The following is a 23,640-nucleotide window of genomic DNA, read 5'->3' as shown; positions in this document are numbered from 1 at the left end:
GGGCATTGCACACTGCACTGGGGCCTGCTCGGTGGAGGGGGCACTGCACACTAGACATATCCTACACTAGAAATGTTAGGCGCGCCCCATAGGGGGCACTGTGTTCTCGGCTGCCCGCTATCAAAATGGCGCCAGGAGCACTTCCGCTCCGGCATTTCCGCCCGGGCCCTTGCCCGCTGCCCCGCCCGGCTTTCCGTTCCCGGCGTGCTTTGCGGGGGCGCGCAGGCGGGGCGGGGCGGCCCAAGGAACCGAAATGGCCGACTTCGAGGATCGGGTGTCGGACGAGGAGAAGGTAGGGGCGGGGGGGAGGGTGACCCGCTGTCCCCAGCCCCGGGAGCGGGGTAGAGACCCCCCAGGTTACTCCTCCCCCAGTACCGCCACCCCCCGGGAGCGAGGGAGAGACCCCCCCGTAGCCCTCCTTCCCTCGTGACACCGGGAGAGACCCCCCCCCAGGAGCGAGGGAAAGACCCTCTCCAGTATCCCCCCGTGCCATTGGGAGAGACCCCCCCCCCACCGCCACCCCCCGCGAGTGAGGGAGAGACCCCCTCAGTAGCCCCCCCCGTGCCATCGCGAGAGACCCCCCAACGCCACCCCCCGCGAGTGAGGGAGAGACCCCCTCAGTATCCCCCCCCGTGCCATTGGGAGAGACCCCCCCCCCCCCCACCGCCACCCCCCGGGAGCGGGGGACAGACACCCCCCCAATACCTGCCACCTTCCTGGAGCAAAAGACCCTCTCCAGTATCTCCCCCCCCCCCCCGTGCCATCGGGAGAGACCCCCCCAGTAACTGCCATCCCACTGGAGCAAAGGGAGAGACCACTCCTCCTCCCCTTACTTCTGGGAGAGACCCCCATTTAGTACCCTCCCATTCACCTGTTTTAAGGGGGAGACATTCCCATTATACCCCTCTTATTGCCCTTCCATAGCAATGGCAGAGATCTGCCCCCACCTCATATCTCCCTTCCTGCTTCCTTGTGAAGGGCAGGGGCCTCAACTGTTACCCCATAGGGCGGAGAGCCCCCCCCCCCCCCATTCTGTCCTCTTGGCCCTGTAACGGACAAGACAGTCAAACTATACACAAAACCCTTGTAGCATTCTGCAGCACACCCAATAGCAGGTGCGCGCACACACACCCCAATCCAGAACAGTGGGACCATTCCCCTTCCCCTTGCTCATTTCAGAGATGATTGGGGCTCAGGAGTACCCCCTTTCCTTTGTAGTCTCTCCAATGGGCTCTCCCTCTGTATTTTTATTATTTACAGATATGGGGTGGGAATGGCTGTTTGGCAGCACAGTTAATCTGGACACTTGCCATTAGGAGGAAGGCCCAGAAAGTCACTAGTGGGAAGCCAGGAAAGGAGCAATCAGTTCCTTGTGACGATTGCTTCCTTCTAAGATTTTTGTGCAAATGCTTTTTCAAGTATGTTTTTTCCAGTGACTAAAAAACTGTAAATATCCATTTTTGTTCATATGTATCAATTGCTGCACATCTGAATAAACCCGCTTCAGTTTGGAGATCATTTGTCAGCTAGCACATGAGTTGGAGGAAGACTTTGTAGCAAGCTCACCTGAAGTTACGGAATATTTAGTATCAACAGAGCAGACAGGCCCTCTCCCACAAAGCAAATACACTGTTTTAGAAGAGTTAAGATTAGCAATGTAGCTGTAGTCAAGCTTTCATTTTACATGTATCATCATCATCAATAGTTGCAGTTTTCCTAAATGCTTTTCTGATAGTCCCCTGTGAAAAGAATACAACAAAAATGCAAGAACAATTATAACCATAATTTAACTGCATAAACTTGACCATATATGGCTTTAGTCTGAGACTTATTCATGAACATGAATTTGCCAACACCCTGTATAGGCAGACAAAGTATGGCCTGCTTGCAATTACAGTGTATATAACATGCTGGTGTTGTCAGTTTTCTTCCCAGATCTGGTCAGTCAGGGTGTGGCAGTTCCTTAATCTGCTTCTACTAGCAGTAGGAGTTTCTCTGTGATTAAACTTTGGTTTCATATGCAAGAAGCAACATAAGAGGTAGAAACTTATTTAAGAAATTGAAATGTGGATGGAGGACTTTTGTGTTAAGGTTAGCAGTTGGCATTGCACAACTTGCTTTCTACTCCTAATTAAGGTGATACATTCTTTGTATCATTTATCACATTATTGAGACAGTGTTCATGAATTGTATGAGACTGCTAGATTTCTTGCTCTATTTTTTCCATGTTTGAACAAGTAGCCATTGGGAAAGTTAATTTTTTCACTTTCTTCCTAACTTTTTACCATTTTTTCCCCTATCCTAATATTCTTTGGCATTTTCTGATCAACTTCTGCTCATAAAAAAGGATTTACTTCGCAGATTTGTTTATGGACTGTTTATGTACTTTCCTTTCACTTGGATGCTAGAAATACCAGCTGATTGTTAATACTAAAAATGGAGACTTACTTTATAAAGTGCACATTAGTATTTTAAATGCTGATATTTTGGTACTTTGCCATCTTAGTCAGATTAGTAGTAGAGGATAAAATATGCTCTCTTATGAACAATTAAAACTAATTTCTAACAGTTTTCTTCAGTTGCAAGCCACAGTTTAAGACAAAGTTAACAAATGATACCTGAACATTGTGCTCTTGGTCTTCGGTAATTGTAGTTTTCTTTAGTCCCGGCCTCTTCTAAATCAATAACCTTAGTGACCCTTTGAAACAGAAGGAAGGAACAAACCAATCAAAGGAACATAGAGGCACATATCTTTAAAAAAATTAGGCTTTGCTGTGTTTCACACAACCTCACTCAGGAGCTGCTTACATAGAATCATAGGGCTGGAAGAAACCTCAGGAGGTCATATGGTCCAGCCCTCTGCCCAAAGCAGGAACAATCCCAACTAAATCATCAGCCAGGGCTTTGTCAAGCCAAGGCTTAAAAACCTCTAGGGATGGAGATTCCACCACCTTACGCCTGTGGACATCCAGATTTTTGCTGTAAACGTTTGTAAGGCATATACGTTTATGCCTTTTGGCACATATATTACTGTCTCATACCAAAGCCCTGGTGTGGACATAAACCAGGTGTGTTAGGTGTTGCCCTGTATTGTCTTGCTTGCAGGGCCCTATCTGGTGAAAATGCTCAGAGCATGTTGAACTCCATGCAGAGTGAATGGAGGAGTGACCACTCCTTTAATAACTTTAGCCCAGTGTTTAGGGTTTTCAGGTGGGGTGGGAAAACCCTGGTTCAGTTACCTTGCTTCTGTCTGATGAGAGGGGCTGTGGACCAGGATTCCCCACTTACAGGTGAGTGGCCTAACTAATGGTTTATAGCAGTGTTTCCCAACTTTATTTGTTCATGGAACCCTTTTAAACTCGAAAGAATTTTGCGGAACCCCTCATAACAGTCTCATATATGGAGCTGAAAAAAGTAAACCACAAATAAGGAAGGATGATAATAAATGAATGCTAAACAAGGTCATGAGATCAACATTTAGTTTAATTGCACATATTTAAGAACAAAAATCACATATTATTTATAAATCATAAAATGTTATTGTACTGGCATTTTCTCACGGCACTCTTATTTTCACTTTGTGGAACCCCATTTGGGAAACACTGGTTTATAGAGTCACTTATACTGCCAGTGGACTAATGCATATTTAATTAGATATATACGAAATGGAACAGCTGCAATAAGAGAGAAAGATACATCAGAATGCCCCTTTGTTTGCTCACTGTTGTATAATAAAAATTCTAACCATAAGATGTATATTTTGAGTAAATTCCATATCATTTTCAGCTGTTAATACTGTATAATTCAGAGTTACATTTCAGCTGGGGATTTTAACAAATCTAAATTAAGCCACCTTTACCCCATCAGTAGATATTTCCCCAATTTTAAAAATGGTAGAATCAGAAGGGAACTGAGAATAAACAAGATACTGTGTCATCATTGATATTGGCAGAGTTGGGAATAGAAGTCCAAGCTCATAATCTTCTGCTCTAACCAATCGACCACCTAGCGATCACTTTGCAAAACTTTCTCTTTTTTACTTAGCTTTAACTGCTCTGACTTAAAAATAATTTTAAAAAATCAGTGCACATCTCTGTAAGATCAAGCAAGATTAATCTAGTTCAGCACATCTACAAGTATTTGTTTCTCATATTCATAGATAAATGTTGGATAATTAAAGGATATGCAGCATACTGAAAGCTCTCTGTATATTGCTCTGGCTTCTTATGAATTCTTTGTACTGTCACCCTCTCTGCTTACATTTTGCCAGTTTGAAAAAAAATAGTGGTTGGGTGACTTCACTACTAGATGCTTTCCCCATTTTAGAAAGAGGAAGTTAGTTTCTGCTAGCACTCTGCAGAGATACTTGAAATGGTAATGATGAGCCAGGAAGTCGGTCAGTTTTGCAAAAATAGTCTGTTTCACACTTCTGCAACCAACATAGGTCGGCACGCTGATAGTATGTGACAACCTTGGAATATAAAATTAATTTCTTTGCTACATACAAAGACTGCTTCTTCCATTTCATTGCTGTTTTCAGTTATGTAGAATAAGGACCTCTTCTTTTTTTCAAATTGCTCTAGAGCAAAGAGAGGGGACGGAGAGGAGAAAGATACCCTTTATAAAAAATAATTGTGTGTCTTTGCAGTGGGTGCTTTGCTGATTTAACAGCAATTGTCCTAAATGTAGATTAGTCAATCACTACCTTGTCTATTTAACTTCACCAGTCTTACTGAAGTGGGAGAAGTTACTTACAGATTCGTAATTTTTTCCTCTACTAAGGGTCTGCATTCTGTCTTTTAGGAAGCAAATTATTTTAGGTGCAATCAGAGTTTGGGTCTAAGATGAGATAAAATACCAAAAGAGAGGTGATTACGTCGTCTTTACTATAAGGCAGGGGTGGGGATCCTCAGGCCTAGGGGCTGCATGCAGCCCCCAGCTTGCCTGCATCTGGCCTGTAAGGCTCAGGGTCCCTACAGCCACCCCACTGCCCACAGTGGGGCTGGAGCACACAAAGTCCACTAGGCAGGGCCCCTCAGGTTCTGATGTGCAAGGGGAATGTAGGAAGTTGTTTTTTTTTCTGTTGAGGGCCACATCAGTGAGGAGTTTTTTTTCTTTTCACTTGTGTGTGGCCCCCGACTGATTTTTCTTTAGGTCAGTGGCCTCTGACCCAAAAACAGTTCCCCAGCCCTGCTATAAGGCACCTCTTCTTCAGGGCCCCAAATACAATGCAGTTGTGAATAGGGATGTGAAACGTTAACCAGCAAGCGTCACCCTAATGCTTACTAGTTCTGGTTAACTGGTAGGGACTAGAGCATCTGCCCACCCGCCCGGGCAGCTTCGCTGTGGTTTCTGCAGTATAAAGCTTATTTACGCTTTATACTGCCCAGCCTGCTGCGTGTACCTACTAGGATTTTTAGTGGTTACACAGTTACCTTTTTAAATGAATTTTTACATCCCTAGTTGTAAAGCTCCTTAATGATGAGCCACATCATTTACCTTATTACCAAAGTATTTCATGAATACAGACACTGTGTAATTATTTTTTAACAGTTTGTCCAGCGTCCATTTTAGAAGCTCATTTTGAAGATTGTGTCTAGTTGGGGAGATGGAGCAGGGAGACAGTAGCCCCTGCTGTGAGCCCTTCCTATTGAAATGGATCTTGGCACCAGTTAGATGAAGTTGTGTGTGTACTGGGAGTACAGCAGTTGTAGTAATGCTTTAACACTTCCAGAATGACATGCCTTATGCTTATGCTTGCACTTTCTAAGAAAAGCACACACATCAGCCATGTAAAGTCTACAGGGCAACCTGTGGAACAGCAATGTCCATATTAGTTGCTATACAGAAATCCAGATCACAATCCAGGATAGTCTAATGCTTTCTGGTGCACAGTCTCAGAAGTTACACGGCGTCAGGATGAGAGTTATTTAAATAATGAAATTTTATTAAACAGTGGAAAAACACACTTTAGCAATGCTAAATGTCTATAATGCTTCAGCAAAAAGCAGAAGGAAACTAGGTGGGCATATAGTCCATCCTAGTTCATGCCCTGGTTTATGCCTTTTTATTTTTTAGTCAGTGGCACTCAAATTCATGTGAACATTTTGGGATAAAAAAATAACATGAATTTTAAAATAAGTAGAAGTAGCTTTCGCTTTTCAAGAATCTGTGACACTGGCCCCTGGCTCGTGTTCAGCCCAACTGAGATGGAGATGATACTGGTAGGACGGGAAAGCACCAGGAAACTGTCAGTGAAAGGTTTTAAATCCCCACTAAGGATGTGGAACTACAAAAAGCTGCTTCATCCTGCTAAAAACCAGAAAAATGTTTTTGAAGGGGGTTGGCCTCTCAACAGTGCTTCTACAGAATAATTTGATGTTTGTACGACTTTGTTTGAATGTTCAAAATGGCCTTTACAGGACAACTTTAGAACTACTTGCTGTGCTGGCTGAAGACAATACAGGCAGTCCCCGGGTTACGTACAAGATAGGGACTGTAGGTTTGTTCTTAAGTTGAATCTGTATGTAAGTCGGAACTGGCGTCCAGATTCAGCCGCTGCTGAAACTGACCGCCAGTTCTGACTTACATACAGAATCAACTTAAGAACCCCAAGCGTCCCAAACTGATCAGCAGCTGATTCCAGGAAGCCTGGGGCAGAGCAACTCTGCCTCAGGCTTCCTGTAGTCAGCGCTGGTCAGTTTCAGCAGAAGCTGACTTGGGGACGCCTGGGGCAGAGCTGCTGGGTTGCTCCAGTAGCGCCGCTCCTCGGCACTACTGGAGCAACCCAGCAGCACCCCATCTGCTCTGCCCCAGGTGTCCTGATTCAGCCGCTGTTGAAACTGACCAGCAGTGGCTGAATCAGGACCAGAGCAGCTGGGGTGCTGCTGGGTTGCACCAGTAGCGCCCAGAGCGGCGCTGCGGGAACAGCCAGCAGCACCCCAGCTGCTCTGCCACAGGCGTCCGGAGAAAAGCCTAGTCTGCTGGGGGGGGGCGTACTAGCTGCGCCCCCCCCCCCCCCCCCCCAGACCAGGAAGACTCGGGCGGCGGACCGAGATGCACCGCGGTCCCGCCGCCTGGGTCCTCCGCGGCTTTGCTCCCCGTCTCCCTGGTCTGCTGGAGACCAGCAGACCAGGGAGACGGGGAGCGCCTCTGAGGACGCCGGCAGCGGAGCAGCCCAGGCGCGCCTGGGGTGCCCCGCTGCCCGAGCCACCCCCCCCCCCGCGGCTTTGCAAAGCGCGGGGAAGCTGGCGGGGCAGTCCAGGCGCGCCTGGGGTGCCTCGCTGCCCGAGCCCCCCCCCCCCCGCGGCTTTGCAAAGCGCGGGGAAGCCAGCGGTAGGGCAGTCCAGGCGCGCCTGGGGTGTCTCACTGCCCGAGCCCCCCCGCGGCTTTGCAAAGCACGGGGAAGCCGGCGGCGGGGCAGTCCAGGCGCGCCTGGGGTGCCTCGCTGCCCGAGCCCCCCACCCCCGTGGCTTTGCAAAGCCGCGGGGGGGGGGGGGGGCCTCGGACAGCGAGGCACCCCAGGCGCGCCTGGACTGCTCCGCCGCCGGCTTCCCCGCGCTTTGCAAAGCCGCGCGGGTGGGGGGGGGGCTCGGGCAGCAGGGCAGCCCCGTTGCCCGAACCCCTCCGTGGCTTTGCTCTGCGTCTTCCTGGTCTGCAGACCAGGGAGACGCAGAGCAAAGCCCCAGAGTACACAGGCGGCAGGACCGCAAGGTCCCGCAGTCCGTGTACTCTGGGGCAGCCCCGTTTGTAACTGCGGATCCGACATAAGTCGGATCCGACATAAGTCGGATCCGACATAAGTTGGGGACTGCCTGTAAATGTAATGCCTTATCCAGCAAGAAAGCCTTAGCCAGCTTTTACCATAATTGAAAGCTATGAATAACTGTAAAACTAAGTGGAAAAATTGGTATGTTTTATATAAGTTTTGTTATTGTGTGGCTGAGTCTACTGCCTCCAGAGTCCTGTCCAGTAGAATTATATTCCCTCAGGTATTGTGCAATCACAATTGTACAGGCCTGTCTTGGAATTAGGGAACCTTTTGTTGAGACTTCAACAATTTGCCTTAGTGCCAAAGCCACGTGAATTCAAATGATACAGCACACTAGCATTTAATATACTTTATAACACACAGGTGGTCAGGGTGGATAAAAATAAAAAAATCTGATTTTATTTATTTAAATCAGATTTTTATATAAAATAATATGTAAAGATAGTTTTAATTAAGATACATCATAACTCAAAGATATCTCATGGAGTAGAGATTATAAATTCTAATTCATGTAATGTTTAAGAAAAGTTTTGTAAATGGGTTCCAATAGTTCATGGATTAGGGACCCAGTCTTTAGGGGTCTCAGAGGCTTCTGTATAGATTATTTAGGTTAATCTTTCTATCTAGGGTCGCCAGATACTTTCACAAAAAAACCCGAACATGTCAGGGGAAAAAAAAAAGGTCGCTGCGCCTGTAAATATCATCTTGCTCCCCTCTGTCCTCCCCAGACATGGCCGGGAAAGAATGTCCCCGCCAGCCGTCCGTCTGAGAGAAACAGAAAATACCAGACATTTTACATGTCCGATATTTTCTGTTTGTTGGTTTTTTTTTGTTTTTTTTTATACCGGACAGGGGCCAGAAGTAATGCAATGGGACTCAGTGCTCAGTCTAGAAGATACCATCAGAGATATTTAGTTTTGCAGTTCTCTGAGTGTGCATTTGTATCTTCAGAGTTGACATGCTTGTTTACTGCAAAAATGCTTTAAATAAATAAATAATAGAGGTGAGAAATAAGACTCAACCCCATTTGTCCCTTGGCAAATTTGTATATGCAGAGTCAATCCCTTATCTCTTGCTAAAAGTGCAAAGTTTCAAAAAGTTCAATGAATGGAAGCCAATATTTTTGGATTAAAAAAAAACTTGAATGTTAATTAAGTTAAAAAATGCATATGCTTGTTTTGTTAAAATATTATGTTTGCTGTTGAAGGAAAAAAATCCAGAATACATAATGTTGTGGGTTTAGTTACATAAAACGATTTAAATGACTGTCTGGTGCTGTTCTCCTAATACAGCATCGCAAGAAAATATTAATAGCAAATATTAATGATTAATCTATTGAATTGCAGTTAGTTCACCTCAAAATGACATCATATATATTTGCTTCATTTACCAGAGGTAAATGAAATAACCAAACAATCATTCATTTTCTCATATAGCTGTAAAACTAATGTGAAAAGTTTTCAGAATAAATCACTGTTTAAAAATGTATAGTGTGTACTTTCTAAAAATGAAACCTACATATCTCTCTGAATTGTGAAGAATATGTTTTAAGATTATGACAACCAAGAATGCACTTGTATGTAGAAAACCATGATTAAGTCGAGCCTTCTTGATTAGTGATTTAAATCATTATTTAAATCAAATCTACCCTGCATGTGGTTTTGATTTTCCTTTTCCACTTCAGAATTCAGGAAATCTCAGGTATTACTTTCTTCAGACATCAACATGCTTATACCTTTTATCATAGTACTTCTGATTCCAGATGCCTTAATTTTTTCAGTACATTTTGAAGCCTTATGATGTAATTTGTAACAATTAGTCGATAAGGGTGTCTCCACCTTTGAAATGTAGCAAGAGCCCTGCCAGCTCTTGATACATTTCAAAGGCGGAAGCACCGCAGGATCATGGCCAGTGGAGGACTCAAGCAGTCCCCTGGTGGCTCCGCGCTCTCTGCTTTTGCAATGTACAAGAGCACCCTGGTGGAGGGCTCTTGTACCTTTCAAAAGCAAAGTGGTGCTGGGAGCCCAGGGCCAGTGGGGTAGTGCTTGAGTCCCTAGCTCACCTCAGGTTCCCTGCTGCGCCCCTGCCCCTTCTCCCAACAAAGATGGTGCTGGGGCAAACTGGGTTTTAAGCCGGCTTCCCCCAGCACCAGATCCTGCTCCCCCACTTGCTGCCTCTCTCTGATAGAGGCAGCAAGGACGGGGGGAAGCAACAAGTCAAGTCACTAGTCCACTATCCAATAAGCATTTGCTTATCAGATAGTCAACTAGTTGCTTGGCTCCCTAACTCACAGTACAAGTTACAGTACAATGTACAATTCTAGACAAGTGAAGGAGCAATGTGATACAGAATGGCACCAAGTCCATTTATTGACACATGACAGAAATGGTTCCACATACTGTGTAGAATTGTTTTCAGATTTTTCCTTAACCAGAGACTCCAAGCAATGATTCCAGAAGAGAGACTAACATGGCATTAATAATGATCTCAGCATTCTCCAATTAACCCTCCTTCAATTCTCTGATTTAAAAAAAAAAAAAAAGCCCATGAAAATCCATGGTTTTCCATGACAAAAATGAAACATTAAACTAGGTTGAGGTCATCGAGTCCAGTCCCCTGCCCTCACGGCAGGACCAAAGCACCATCTAGACCAGTGGTTCCCAAACTTTTCGGCATCACTCCCCCTTTTTGATTGTTGAGAAACCCTCCCCCTCCCCCAATAGCAGCAACACTTATAGAGCAAAAAAAAAAAAGGAACTGACGGGGGCCAAAAAACAAAAATAGCAGCGAAACTTAGAGGGGAAGATTGACTGGGGGTGCTGGGTTGCCTCACATCTTTTCTCCCCCTGGAATCTCTTCACACACCCAAGTTTGGGAACCCATGGTTAGACCATCCCTGATGGTGGCTGGTCCTGCTGCAAGGGCAGGGGACTGGACTCAACCTCTTGAGGTTCCTTCCAGTTCTAGTGTTCTATGAACTAGTCTCCCTACTACAGTATATAAAGGTACAAGTGTTTTATTGATATACAGTAGAACCTGTTTATCCCAGCCTCCATTATGTGGTTTTCTATATTAACTGAACTACTAGCTGTCCATGGACTGTCTGTCTGAGCTCCAGCTGCCCGAGCTTTGAGCACTACGCAACTGGTGGTTTGGTTAATATGGAGAATTGGATTATGGAGGCTCAGATAAATTGGAGTTTATGGATACAGTATATATTCTGTGGTTTTTTACAACAGTTAAAAACTAAAGATTCACTGCAAAAATGCAAATTCCACATTTTTCCATGACAAATGGATTGTTATGATCCCTAAAAATGATAAGCTGTGATGTCCAAACCATATAGACTCAGCGACTAACTGGAGTCTTGTGTCCAGTTCTGGGTGCCATGTTTCAAGAAAGATGTGGACAAATTGGAGAAAGTCCAGAGAAGAGCAACAAAAATGAGGAAAGGTCTAGAGAACATGACCTATGAAGGAAGACTGAAAGAACTGAGCTTGTTTAGTTTGGAAAGGAGAAGACAGAGAGGGGACATGATAGTGGTTTTCAGGTATCTAAAAGGGTGTTGTGTGGGCGGGTGGGGGAGGATTGTTCTCCTTGGCCTCAGAGAATAGGACAAGAAGCAATGGGCTTAAACTGCAGCAAGGGAGGTTTAGGTTGGATATTAAGAAAAACTTCCTGTCATGGTAGTCAAATACTGGAATAAATTGTCTGGGGAGACTGCGGAATCTCCATCACTGGAGATATTTAAGAGCAGGTTGGACAGACACCTGTCAGGGATGATCTGACCGTGCGTGGTCCTGCCGTGTGGGCAGGGGACTGGAGTTCAAGGTCCACCTTGCTGAGTATCTTCCGACAGTGGCCAATGCCAGGTGCCTCCGAGGGAGTGAATAGAACATCAAGTGATCTCTCCCTTTTCACCCATTCCCAGCTTCTGACAAATGTAGGTTAGACACCACTCCTGCCCATCCTAGTTAGTTGCCATTGATGGACCTGTCCTCTACTAGCTCTTTCCTGAACTCTGTTAAGGACCTGGCCTTTACAACATCCTCTGGCAAGGAGTTCCACAGGTTTTCTGTGTGTAGTGTGCAAAAATACTTCCTTTTGTTTGTTTTAAACCTGCTGCCTATTATTTCATTTGGTGACCTGAGTTCTTGTGTTATGGGAATACATAACTTTTTCTGGTGTACTTTCTCTACACCAGCCATGATTTTATAGACCTCTGTCCTATCCCCCCTTAGTCTTTTCAAAGTTGAAAAGTCCTAGTCCTGTTAATCTCTGCTCAGGCGGCAGCTGTTCCATACCCCTAATCATTTTTGTTGCCGTTTTCTGAACTTTTTTCAATGCCAAGGTATCTTTTTTGAAATGAGGGGACCACAACTGCACGCAGTATTCAAGAAGTGGGGTTACCATGGATTTATATAGAGGCAATAACATATTCTCCGTTGTGTTCTCTATCCCTTTCTTAATGATTCCTAACTAGGGGTGTAAAATCCTGATTAATCAGTTAACGGGTTAAATGGTTAACCTAACATTTAACTGGTTAACTGACCAAGTGGGATCCAGTGGGGGCTGGGGCTGCTGCTACCGTTGCTGGCAGCATGAAGCTCCTGGGCCCAGCTCCAGACTTCTGCCATTGGCAGTGTGCTCCTAAGGCTGGGGGCTGCTGCTGCCGCCACTGCTAGGAGGAGGCTCCCAGCCTCAGTCCAGGGATGGGCTGCCGCTGGTGGCATACAGTTGTGAACAGTTTAATTGATGACGTGGATAAAAATGCATATAACATGTATTCGCACAACTGTTACCATTTACATTGATACAGACTTTAAAAATACTTAAACATAAACATCCATATCCATCAACTTTATAAAAAAATCAAAATCAGATTCTGCCAAGCTTAACTCAGGGACGCTTTTTGTGCCTACATCTCACCATAAATAGCTCTAAAAAGCATTATCTGTAGCTCTAACATTCAGCTAGTGAGCTATGCTGATGTAAATACGTTGCAGTTGTTGCTACCTAAACAAAAATCTTTCACTGTTTACTGAAGTTAGTCTAATGACTGTTCTGTTTTACTGCAGGTCCGTATAGCTGCCAAATTCATCACTCATGCACCGCCCGGAGAATTTAATGAAGTGTTTAATGGTGAGTAAATGAAGAAAATTAAACTGTTCATAGGATTTTCCAGATTTTAGCCGTTGTCAGAAAGGAAATGTTTAAAGTGGCTCACAAAATACGCTTGGCAAAGGGGCTATACTTCTTAAGGCCAAGACTTTTCAAAAAATGGTGAATGGTTTTAAATACTGACTTGTGACACCCTGCAAGAGGCTGGATACACAGCACTCTCTGGAAATCAGACCCTGTTAGTGTCTCAACTTAGGCTGTCTCCCCGCTGTCACTTTCAACCGCGAAGCATTAGTTGTTTAGGGGTGGAAAAGAGAGAAAAGTTTTAGTACTGAAAAGCACCAATATACACAGCGCTTGACTTCTGAGAACTGGGATGCTGGCAGTAAAGCTAGCACTCCTCATTTGGGATGTTTGTTCATTTTTTAATTGCTGGGCAGCCTCTTCCTCCAGCAATAAAGAATGACAGCACTAAAGAGTTATCATGCTATCATGTGCCAAAAGTGTCCGTCTGCTATATACATTGGACAAACATCTCAGACACTTCGCCAAAGGATTAATGCCCACAAAACAGATATCAGACAAGATCACAAAGAGAAAACAGTTTCTTGCCACTTTAACCAGAAAGGACACTCTCTCAATGACTTAACCACCTGCATTCTGCTACAAAGACCTTTTACATCTGCACTTGAAAGGGAATCCTCTGAACTGTCATTCATGTTAAAATTCGACACTTGCCAACGAGGACTTAACAAGAATTTGAACTTTCTCACCCATTACCAAGACAGTTTCCTCAATTATCACCTGTAATACCATTAACTCACAAACATCCCACTCTCCCTACCTTTAATATCAGCAATTCACATACACTTACCTTCCTTCCTCCCCCTTCCCACCTCCCCCCCTCCCCCCCCCCCCCCCCCCCCGCATTCCCCTTCTGTTCTGCAATGTGATTTGTCCTTTTCATATTTGTTCATTTTTTTAATTGTATCCTTTGGTATATATGGTTGTGACTACTTTCTTCCACTATTTGATCTGAGGAAGTGGGTCTGGCCCACGAAAGCTCATCATCTAATAAACCATCTTGTTAGTCTTTAAAGTGCTACATTGTCCTGCATTTTGCTTCAGCACTAAAGAGGGCAGCATTGACCTACCCATAAGCACTTAAAGACTCAGCCAAACTCATCCAAATCAGCCATTTTTGACATCATGACCCAAGATCCTAGGTTTAACTTAAATTGTTGTGTGAGATTTGTTTATATAAGCATGTCATCTGGATGCTGTTCTGTTGTGTTTCCTTAGTACCTTTCAGGCTTGATCTCAACTATTTGAAAAGTCATTCAGATGAATGCAACATTGATTGTCTGGGTGCTCTTTCACTCTGCTACTTTTGGAACAGCATTGGTTTGATGGTGGTGTGATGAATCGTAAATGTTCTAAACTGGCTTTTACCAGACAAATGTAAAACCTTATTGTAAAGGGATATCATCAGGTACTCTGAAGCTTATGTTATGGAGATAGAATAGTAACTGGCTTTCTATTTACGTAATTGATTTTGGACCCCATCATCGTAAAAGACCATGAGCTATTTTCACTGTCCTGCAATGGTGTGGCTGGACTTTTGTGGCTAGTTGTTGGCTTATTTTCATTCTACCGTAGCTCAAAAGTGGCTCAAGAGATTTTCTCTTAAAAAAAAAAAAAAATCTGTTTTGAACGGTGACCAAGAATGAAAATTCCAGCCCCAAAAGTACATGTTTCAGAAAGTTGTGATAAAGGGAGAGTATAATGGAAGACTTTTAGTTCTTATTCTACTATTAACAATAATCTTATATAGAGTGTCCTCCAGTAGATGTCAAAGCACTTCACAAAGCATCATTATCTCCATTTTAGAAATGGGGAAACTGAGGCATTGAGCAAGGTGGCTTGCCCAAGGTCACACAGCAGGCCAACTGAAGGAATAGAATCCTGGTCTTCTGGGTTCCAGTCCAGTGTTCTAACCACTTCAGCAGTAGCTAATTCCTTGAGGGGTAGTATAGCCCCTCTGCTTAGCATGGTTATGGTTTACCAGCCTTTAATCCGAATCATTTAATAGACCGCATTGGGGAGAATTTAGTCCCATTATACAACCACACACTGTGTTTAGTAAAATGATTTACAGCTACTCTAATGTTTGTTGAGCATCTGGTTCCATTTTGGTTTTAGTGGGGCAAAGACAGACATTTTAATAACCTGTCTGAACGCTTTCTTTGCTCTAGATGTCCGGTTACTGCTTAACAATGACAATCTTCTCAGGGAAGGGGCAGCACAGTAAGTATTGGTTTACAAACGTGTGTGTTTGTGTTTCAGTCTAATGACAACAGTGATGTGAACTGCGATCAGTGGCAGAGGTAGTGTAATTTCCCTCTCCCAACCAAAGCACCGGGGAAGATGGAGGGAGGGTCATTTTTCACACATTCTGCTTAGTCTCCTTTTTATAATAGAACATGCACAAATGGGGAGAGCCAACATATGTATATTGTAACTTTTTAGCTTCCTAAGGATACCTGACAGGTACCTGTCACGCTGTCTGGAGTGGCTCACCATTGTGAGTGCCATCCTTGGGGTGGGCAGACAGACCAGAAGCAGGGCAGAGACCCCAGTCTGCTTGTATGTTCTACAATTCACTTTGCCCAACCCAGTAACAAGTGTGATTTCCTGAAGTGCAATAACAGTCTTACCAGGGCCACCGACAGTCCCCTTGGGCACTCCAGTCTGTCTTGTCCCCCCAGCATGCTGGACTGAGGGCTTGGTACACATCAGTGCTGCAGCTGCAGTGCTTTTAGTGAAGATGCTACTACACTGAAGAGAGAGGTGGTAGCTATGTCAAAGGGGAAAACCTTCCCATCACCTAGTACTGCCCACACCAGGGGCTAGGTTGGTATAACTAAGTTGCTCAGGGGTTTTTCACATCTTGAAGTGACGTACTTGTACTGATTTGAGTTGGTAGCGTAGACCTGGCCTTACTGAGAGTTGGTTGTTCTATACCAAAGATCTCAAAATATTTATGTTGCTCCCATCCCAGGAGACCAGTCATTTACCCCAGGTCAATTTGTACCTTAGCTATCACACCAAAAATATTTCCAAGAGCTCTGTGTCTATGCAAGTATTAAACAAGGACATTTTCTCTGTCCTGAGGCTTGTATTTACTGGTCTCGTGGGGCACGTCTAGCCAGCAGAGCTAAAGCTGAAATAAGCTACGCAGCTTGAGCTTCGTCAATTGTGTAGCTTAAGTTTAAATAGCATAATTTGGCTTTTGGAGCTGTCTACACAGCAGGAAGTCCGAGTCAGACCACTCTTCCTCTGACTTCGCCTACTCCTCGTAAAATAACAGTTACAGGAGTTGGAATAAGAAGTTCTTCTGCACCACATTATTTTGACCTTATGTCAAAATAACTGCTTGCTTTGTAGATGCAGACTATGTTATTTCGGAATAATGTCATTATTCCGAAATACACTGCTGTCTAGATGTACCCTCGGTGAAAATATAAATACTAAAGATTGCACAGTCAAAGCTTACATTGTTTTCCAACTATTAACAGTGCATTTGCCCAGTACAATATGGATCAGTTCACGCCAGTGAAGATAGAAGGGTATGATGATCAGGTAAGGCAGAGTTTTGCTGTTTGTCTTTGTAGGTTTTTATGTTGGTGACCATCCCTGCAGTATGACAATAGCCTTCCATAACAATCTAGATATTTGTCGAGCCCTGAACATAACTAATACAACCCGGAAGAGCTGGGTTCGGGTGATCTGCTAGTGCGTAGAACGATCTGCGCAGATCACCAGACAGTGCGGCTGGCGAGCGGAGCTCGCCGTGGTTCGGTGAGCCCTGGTTATGTTGATAAGATCTTTGGATCACATCAGTTTTCTTTGCACTCAGCAAACTTCCATCCTTACAGAAGAATCTCAGCCTGAATGTTTCCTTTTGAGCATGCTCTGTATTACTAACAACATGGGGCTCAGTTCAGTACTGCTTCCGTAGGCACACCTCCCTGCTGAAGCCCGTGGGAGTGTTGCCTGAGCCAGAGCGAACACAGACTGCTTTTTTGCTGGGCTCTTTGATAGCACTGAAATGCTGTGCACTCACAGCTCCCATTGGTTTCAGCATCAGGCTCTTAAAAATAGCATCTCTTCTTTTTCCATTTCCATCTGATCCAGGCATTCCCTCTCCTGTATAAAAACCACAGTCTAAAGAACTTCCCGTTTGCCTCCAAAAGATGGTCTGGTTTCTGAGCTCTGCACTGGTACGGGACCTGTGTCCCTGTGTCCACCCGAGCTCGTGGGTTTGGTCAAGCGGAGCAGGCACGGGAGGTATACCAGGACTACGCTGCCAAGAGAAACAGATTTGACAGACACGCCACAACTTGGGGGAGAGAAATATGATGCTTGGTCTGGCTCCTGAGATGACTCACCTGCTAGGGCAGGGAATGCCCTGTTCGGCTGCTAAAGACCATTCAGCCCAGCCTAAACCCAATACCTAGTGAAGTAACCACCTCTACTCTTTCTCCGTGATCAGAGGAGCAGTTACCACCACATCAAGGCTTCTGGAAGGAATAAGAGAGAAGGAAATGATGGGTGCCTGAGGGACACCCACCCCTCTCCCTAGGAGTGAGGAAGAAGGGGGGCTTGAGTTATTTAGTATAGTTTTACAGAAGCAGAATAATTGATGCTTGTGTAGTATTTCATACAAAGGGTCCCAAACCATGATGTGAGCTTTCTATACTTCACTGAATGCAGCACCTCTGGACTGGGCAGCTACAACATGGTCAGAGAGGGAGTTTGTCCAAGGATTTTGCAGCAAACCACAAATCATTAAATAAACCATAGAACCATGAATGTCCTTGCAGAGTAGAGGCCGCGTCAAGTCCTAAGGTTTTATCTGAAACCAATAATACTGTGGGTGGTGAAATTTAGCAGACTTGCACTCAGGAACTGCAGGGACACAGCAAAACATTTAAATCAGCATAAAGAAACACTTTGATTTTTCCCTTTTGTTTTTCAGGTTTTAATTACAGAGCACGGTGACCTGGGCAATGGTCGATTTTTGGACCCAAGGAACAAACTTTCCTTTAAGTTTGATCATTTAAGGAAAGAAGCAAGTGATCCCCACCCCGAGGACACAGAAGCAGCTCTAAAGCCATGGAGAGATGCCTGTGACAACGCATTGAGGGCATATGTGAAAGATCACTATCCCAACGGCTTTTGTACTGTTAAGTACCTGCCCTGTTTCATTGATGGCTTTTGCTCCCTGTCTGGTAGTCCCATCGGGAGACTTTGTACCGAATTTTGGCACTCATCTTCATCAGTGTCTGTTTTGTAGATCTTTATTCTTGTGCAGAATAGCATGATAATAAGACGAGCTTAGACTTGCTGGGGGTTGGCGTTTTGTGTGAGCCAGTGGCAAAACGTTTTCCTTCATTCCCTCCACTACCTGTGGATAAATATGCACTAATGCACCTTGCAGCCCATTCCAGTGGTAAGCTAGCCAGGAAGGGGCACAGATAAGACAATTGATGGTACGTGTGCATTGTCTGCTGTCTCTTAGCTCTGTGCTGTAGCAGGATGTTGAGGCTGCACCTCTGGTGCTGCAGTTAAAAACACAAAGCTGGTGGAATAGACACAGCAAGAACTCAGCACTGGAATTGCTAATTTGTCATTTCTTTATGAAACCAGGTTTACGGCAAGACTATAGATGGACAGCAGACAATTATTGCCTGTATCGAGAGCCACCAGTTTCAGCCCAAAAACTTTTGGTAAGAATATTGGGAAGGGTTTGTGCTCCTGCCCTTGGAGCACAAGCCTTCCTTTCCATGCCTGCTCCCAAGCAGAAGGCTAATCCAGAACAGGCCTTCTGCTTCCTCTCTTGCCCACTTCCCAAGAGCTTCTCCTTCTGGCCTGCTTCGCTAGCAGGCTGGATGAAACTGCTGTGAGAGAGGCCCTGGTGCTGTTGCATGAGCCAGCCAGTGACAAGAGGTGCTGTCGTCCTCATGGTTCCGAGGCCCAAGCAAACTGTACCCTCAGAGTACTGATGCCCTGTGGCCTCGAGCTGCACTGCGCAGAAGGGATGAGTGGTCACAATGCCGGGAGCAGAGGCAGCATCCTGGGCTCTTCCCCATTGGTGCTGAACGCTGGGTTCTAAGATCGCTTGGGCGTTGTTTCTTTTTAGGAATGGCCGTTGGAGATCAGAGTGGAAATTTACCATCACGCCGCCAACGGCTCAGGTGATTGCAGTGCTGAAGATCCAGGTTAGTGCCACTGCCCGCAAGAGTCACAGCGATTGCATTGCTGCTCCTCAAGTAGTGCTTCTGGGTGTGTCTCCGAAAAGTACTGGTTAGGTGCACACAGAGACTGGGACACCTCCTGTCTGGTGAATTATGCAGTGGCTGTTAAAGATAGTAAAGAAATGCAATGCTTTTAAAAGTCTGGCCAAATGGGGGATTGTATTACCATGTGCCTCAACTTCTGCACTTCATTCCTGGTCCCTGCTAACCAGGAGGGAAGCTTACACGTTGTCCTGTGAACCCTTTATCTCAGCCCAGTTGTATTGAGTGTTTATTGCATTAGCATAATATTGAGAGGTCCTCGCTGAGAATAAAGTCCCTTGGAAAATCCATCCAGACTTTGTTAGTCTCCACTGCAGGCTGAAAGTAGTATTACAGCACTGCAGCTATGTGTTTCACCTGGTCTTTGGCTGTCTCTGTGGACAGCACCTAGCATAATGGCTTGGCTTCGTTGGGGCCTCTAGTATAATAGTAATTATAAACTGTGCTTGTTCCTTCTTTGTGCAGGTTCATTACTACGAAGATGGCAACGTGCAGCTGGTTAGCCATAAAGACATCCAGGACTCTGTAACAGTTTCAGTGAGTATGGAGAATTTACAACCTTTCAGCAGCTCTTTCTTGCTGCCTTCAGTCAGCAAGGGCAGCTTTCCTCTCCGATATGACTCCACTCTTGTGTCGCTTACTGTGCAAAGGCTTTGGATCCAGTTATAGGATGACCAGTCAGTGCAGCCACTTACACTGCTTGTAGACTTCACACTGCAGGATGTTGTCTGATCTTCCTGCTTTGAGTAAGAGTCGGGTATGCCTTAGGGGGAACTAGCTGCCTTTGCTTCCCTTTGCAAGGAAAAAGGAGAATTTGGACTAAAATGCAACACCACACTTCTGAAAAATCTTGCCTCTTCAGCACCAACATCAGGCAATTATGGTTGCTTGGGAGTCCTCCTCACCCGTGCTGAAGAGAAGGTAACTAAGGTTATGTGTCGGGAATAATTCTGGACACTCTGGATGCAGGTGAAAACAAATAGAGGATTTATTGTCCACCAGCAGTGGTGGAGTACCAACCCGGGGTTAATCTGGAGAGCACTAGTCAATCAAAACATTACATTGAATTATATAGACAGCAGGTGGGCAGAGTGGAAGCAATTTCATAGGTTCTGGAGGCAAGATGTAATGAGCACATAAGCCAATAAACTACAAAAGTTACACAGTATCTCTGCCCACCGCCAATTAAACATCTTATCAGTAATACAGGTAGTTATTCCTAACAAGCTAAATAAGCCAACATAAACAAAAGACATGTTGACGGCAACTTTGTCTGCTGAAATTATTATGCGTCTACTGCAGGGGTGATACTGCCATGCATTGGCGCGGTCCTTGGGATCCAGGCTTATTATCTAGGGTTAAAGGAGACAGTGAGAAGGACTTCCATGAAGTTTGTTTTGGTACCAGCCAGAGCCTTATCGGAGTGAGGCCCTCTTGGAATGAGGTTGCCAGGGCGACCAGGGTCATGTTAGCTGCTTGTTCTGAGTGTTCTCAGGCCTGGCCTCAAATTTAGGATTTTAATAGGGATTCTTAGCAGAATACCATGGACTGCCTCCGTTTACCCCTACACTATGTCTTACACTGGGAAAATTTGGTGAGAAATGCAAGTTGCCAAAAGTGAAAAAAGGTTAAACCCGTTTTTCTGCCTTCCATTGTCGACATTTCCTGGCCACATGGCTAGCACCCTGTTGACAGACAGAATAAAGCAGTGTGGGTAAGCACCCCACAGTGCAGTGTGGTAGGAAGGCAGAGCTGATCTGTGAGCTCTCCGTGCTGGAGAATGTCCAAGCAGCACGGCCGTCTCTCCAGCCCTTCCCCTGTAGCAGCCACCTGCTTCTGTGTCCCTGTGGGCAGAACAGGAGCACTCCAATGATTTGCTCTTTGATCCCCAAATGGAGCAGCTCATTCATCTGTCAGACACTTCTGGGAGCTTTGAAAGGGGAGGGGTGCAGGCCTGCAGGGCAGCAGAAATCACAAAACATTGAGCACAGCCACCAGGGCAGGCATTTTGGGATACTGTCAGAATCCAGTTCTCTTGAAAAAACATAAGCAAAGTCCACACTGGCTCTTTGTTGACAATAAAGGGAGGGGAAAAGACAAAAGTCTCGCAAGGCTGGAAGCTTTTTGTTGCCAAAACTGGGTGTTTTTCCTCAACTAAGTTGAGTAAACGCTTTCACGTGTTACCAAAACCTGCCTTTTGGTGACAAACATGTGCTAGTGTAAAGAAAGCTAAGTCTTGTAATGAGAAATAGGCTGTAAGGAAAAGCGGGGCAGTCATGTCTGCTCACAAGGCATCTCAATAACACCCAGTTCTCTTTTGCTCACTAGAGGGCAGCCCTGTGTTTCACTTTGTACTGGAGATCAGCTTCACTTAACTCCTGCCTCTGCTGCACCCTGCTGAGCAGCAATCACAGCTGCTAATGGGCACTGGCCCCATGCAGGTCTGAAACTGTCAGCTCTGTCTGATGCCTAATCCCGGATGATCTAAGTCGGAGTCGTCAATAGGCGGTGGTGGTCAAATTCAGACCGCCAGGCACTTTTGAATGCACCCTACTACCTCTTTATTTACTTATGATTATCATTATTGTTGGGGGTGGGGATTGTTATTATTTTCTCTGCAGTCTGGACCTTCACTGTACCTTCACCAAGAAATGTGGATCTTGACCAAAAAATAATTGACTGCCCCAGTCTTAAGTAGTTACAGAATTTTCATTCTAAAAAGAAACACATTGATTAGATTTTATATTCAGCCTTTGAACTTGAAGGTAATTTTTGTCCTCTTTCTCTGTAGAATGATGTCCAAACAGCCAAGGAATTTATCAAAATCATCGAACATGCGGAAAACGAGTATCAGGTAAGAGAATGTAGCAGGGACAGAGCCATGTAATTCCGATAGGCTTGCTTGTTTTCATGGATTTTTAAAAAGATACTTCCCTCTATTTACAAATGATTAGAACTTGAGAGATTATTGCTCTAGTTTTGTTCTCTCTTCTTTTTCTAGTTCCAGTTTGAACTGTAAATTCTTTGGAGCAGGGACAGCTGTTTCTGTAAGCCACCAGGCAAAGTTATGGGGCTGTGTATGTGCATAAAAACAAATGGCAAAATCAGCAGTATAGCAGAGGATATTAACTAGGCAGCTGGAACGGGGCCTGGAAAGTGCAAAGTCACTAATTCCATTTCCTGAGACGGTCACACTGGGGCAGGCCAATGAGTGGGTGCGCTCACCTCTACTTCCCTGTGACTAAGAGCCGTTGCTAAGGAGAGGTCTGCTGCAGCTTTCCAGGCACTGCTTGTTGTGTGTGTAAAAAGGGGACTGAACACAAGGCCTTTTGCAGATAAATTCACTTGAGAAGGAAGAGGTGGCGAGAGACACCTTTCCTCCACACGCAGACACTCCCCCCTGCTCAGTTTGCCTTGTCAGGTGGTAGGTAGCATGCCTGCCTCTAATACTGAGTCATGCTTTTGGAAAGGAGCGACCTTCCTGCTGTTGTAGTTCTGCTCAGACAGACGCTGTCACTGTGCTTGCTCTTGCAGACGGCAATCAGCGAAAACTATCAGACTATGTCCGACACCACGTTCAAAGCCTTGCGCCGACAGCTGCCCGTCACTCGCACCAAGATCGACTGGAACAAAATCCTCAGCTACAAAATTGGGAAGGAAATGCAGAACGCTTAAGGCAGAACTGATGAGATTGAGGAAACGGTGTAGCGTACAAAAAAAAACAACCCACAGACGTGGTCGTACGCCAAGTAGGTGGTTTCCAAACCCGGGCGGCATTTTGCTAGGGCTTTCAAAGTTAACAAGTTTTCTAGCTTCATGGAGGACTATTGAACAAATAGCATTGTCTTTGTGTTTTGTGTTCCCTACCATCTAAACTTCTTGTTACTGTATTCACGGGGAGGTCATCTGAATTGATCCACATTAACGGTTCAGTGATAGAGCTCTGTTTGGGAGTCACTGTAATTGTACTGGTTGGAAAATTTCCTAGCCGTGAAAGCCCTTTTATAAACACAGGCAGATGGTCTTGGGAGTGTTTTCCCTGTGCCCTTATGCAGCGCTTCAGGTACTCCAGAACGTTTGTCAGATTGGAAGAGGAGACGCATCTCCCACATTTGCTGGTCTCTGATCTCCACCTAGCCGTGGGCCTAGAGGGTAGACTTTAATATCTGGAATGAGTTTACACGATCCCTTACAGAAATCCCAAACAGGCCAGATTTTCTGTGTAAGTAATTTTTTTAAATCCAAAGATTTGAGCCAGGTTCCCTCTAAGTGAATTTCTTTTTCTTTTCTTTTTCCTGGAAGTATGGTTAACAGACATCTGCATTTTTACAGAGTAGCTAATCCGGTTAATAGTTCTTTTTTTATTATTGTTAAAATGTTAGTATT

The 23,640-nt window shown here is 45.0% G+C and overlaps 1 protein-coding gene across 1 annotated transcript; it reads left to right on the top strand.

The window, feature by feature from the left end:
- Nucleotides 1-144: 144 nt before the first annotated feature.
- On the top strand, nucleotides 145-22,979 carry CAPZA1 (capping actin protein of muscle Z-line subunit alpha 1). Its single transcript, XM_075909965.2, has 10 exons — nucleotides 145-292; nucleotides 12,850-12,913; nucleotides 15,148-15,199; nucleotides 16,471-16,534; nucleotides 17,934-18,140; nucleotides 18,605-18,684; nucleotides 19,098-19,176; nucleotides 19,720-19,791; nucleotides 22,046-22,108; nucleotides 22,789-22,979. The coding sequence occupies exons 1-10, from the start codon at nucleotides 254-256 to the stop codon at nucleotides 22,927-22,929; spliced, it is 861 nt and encodes a 286-aa protein (XP_075766080.1). The 5' UTR covers nucleotides 145-253; the 3' UTR covers nucleotides 22,930-22,979.
- The last annotated feature ends 661 nt before the right edge of the window (nucleotides 22,980-23,640 follow it).

This window comes from Pelodiscus sinensis, chromosome 27, assembly GCF_052426305.1.
Source record: "Pelodiscus sinensis isolate ZL-2025 chromosome 27, ASM5242630v1, whole genome shotgun sequence".
NCBI classification, from domain to species: domain Eukaryota; kingdom Metazoa; phylum Chordata; order Testudines; family Trionychidae; genus Pelodiscus; species Pelodiscus sinensis.
This window is presented reverse-complemented; position numbering and strand designations above follow the sequence as displayed.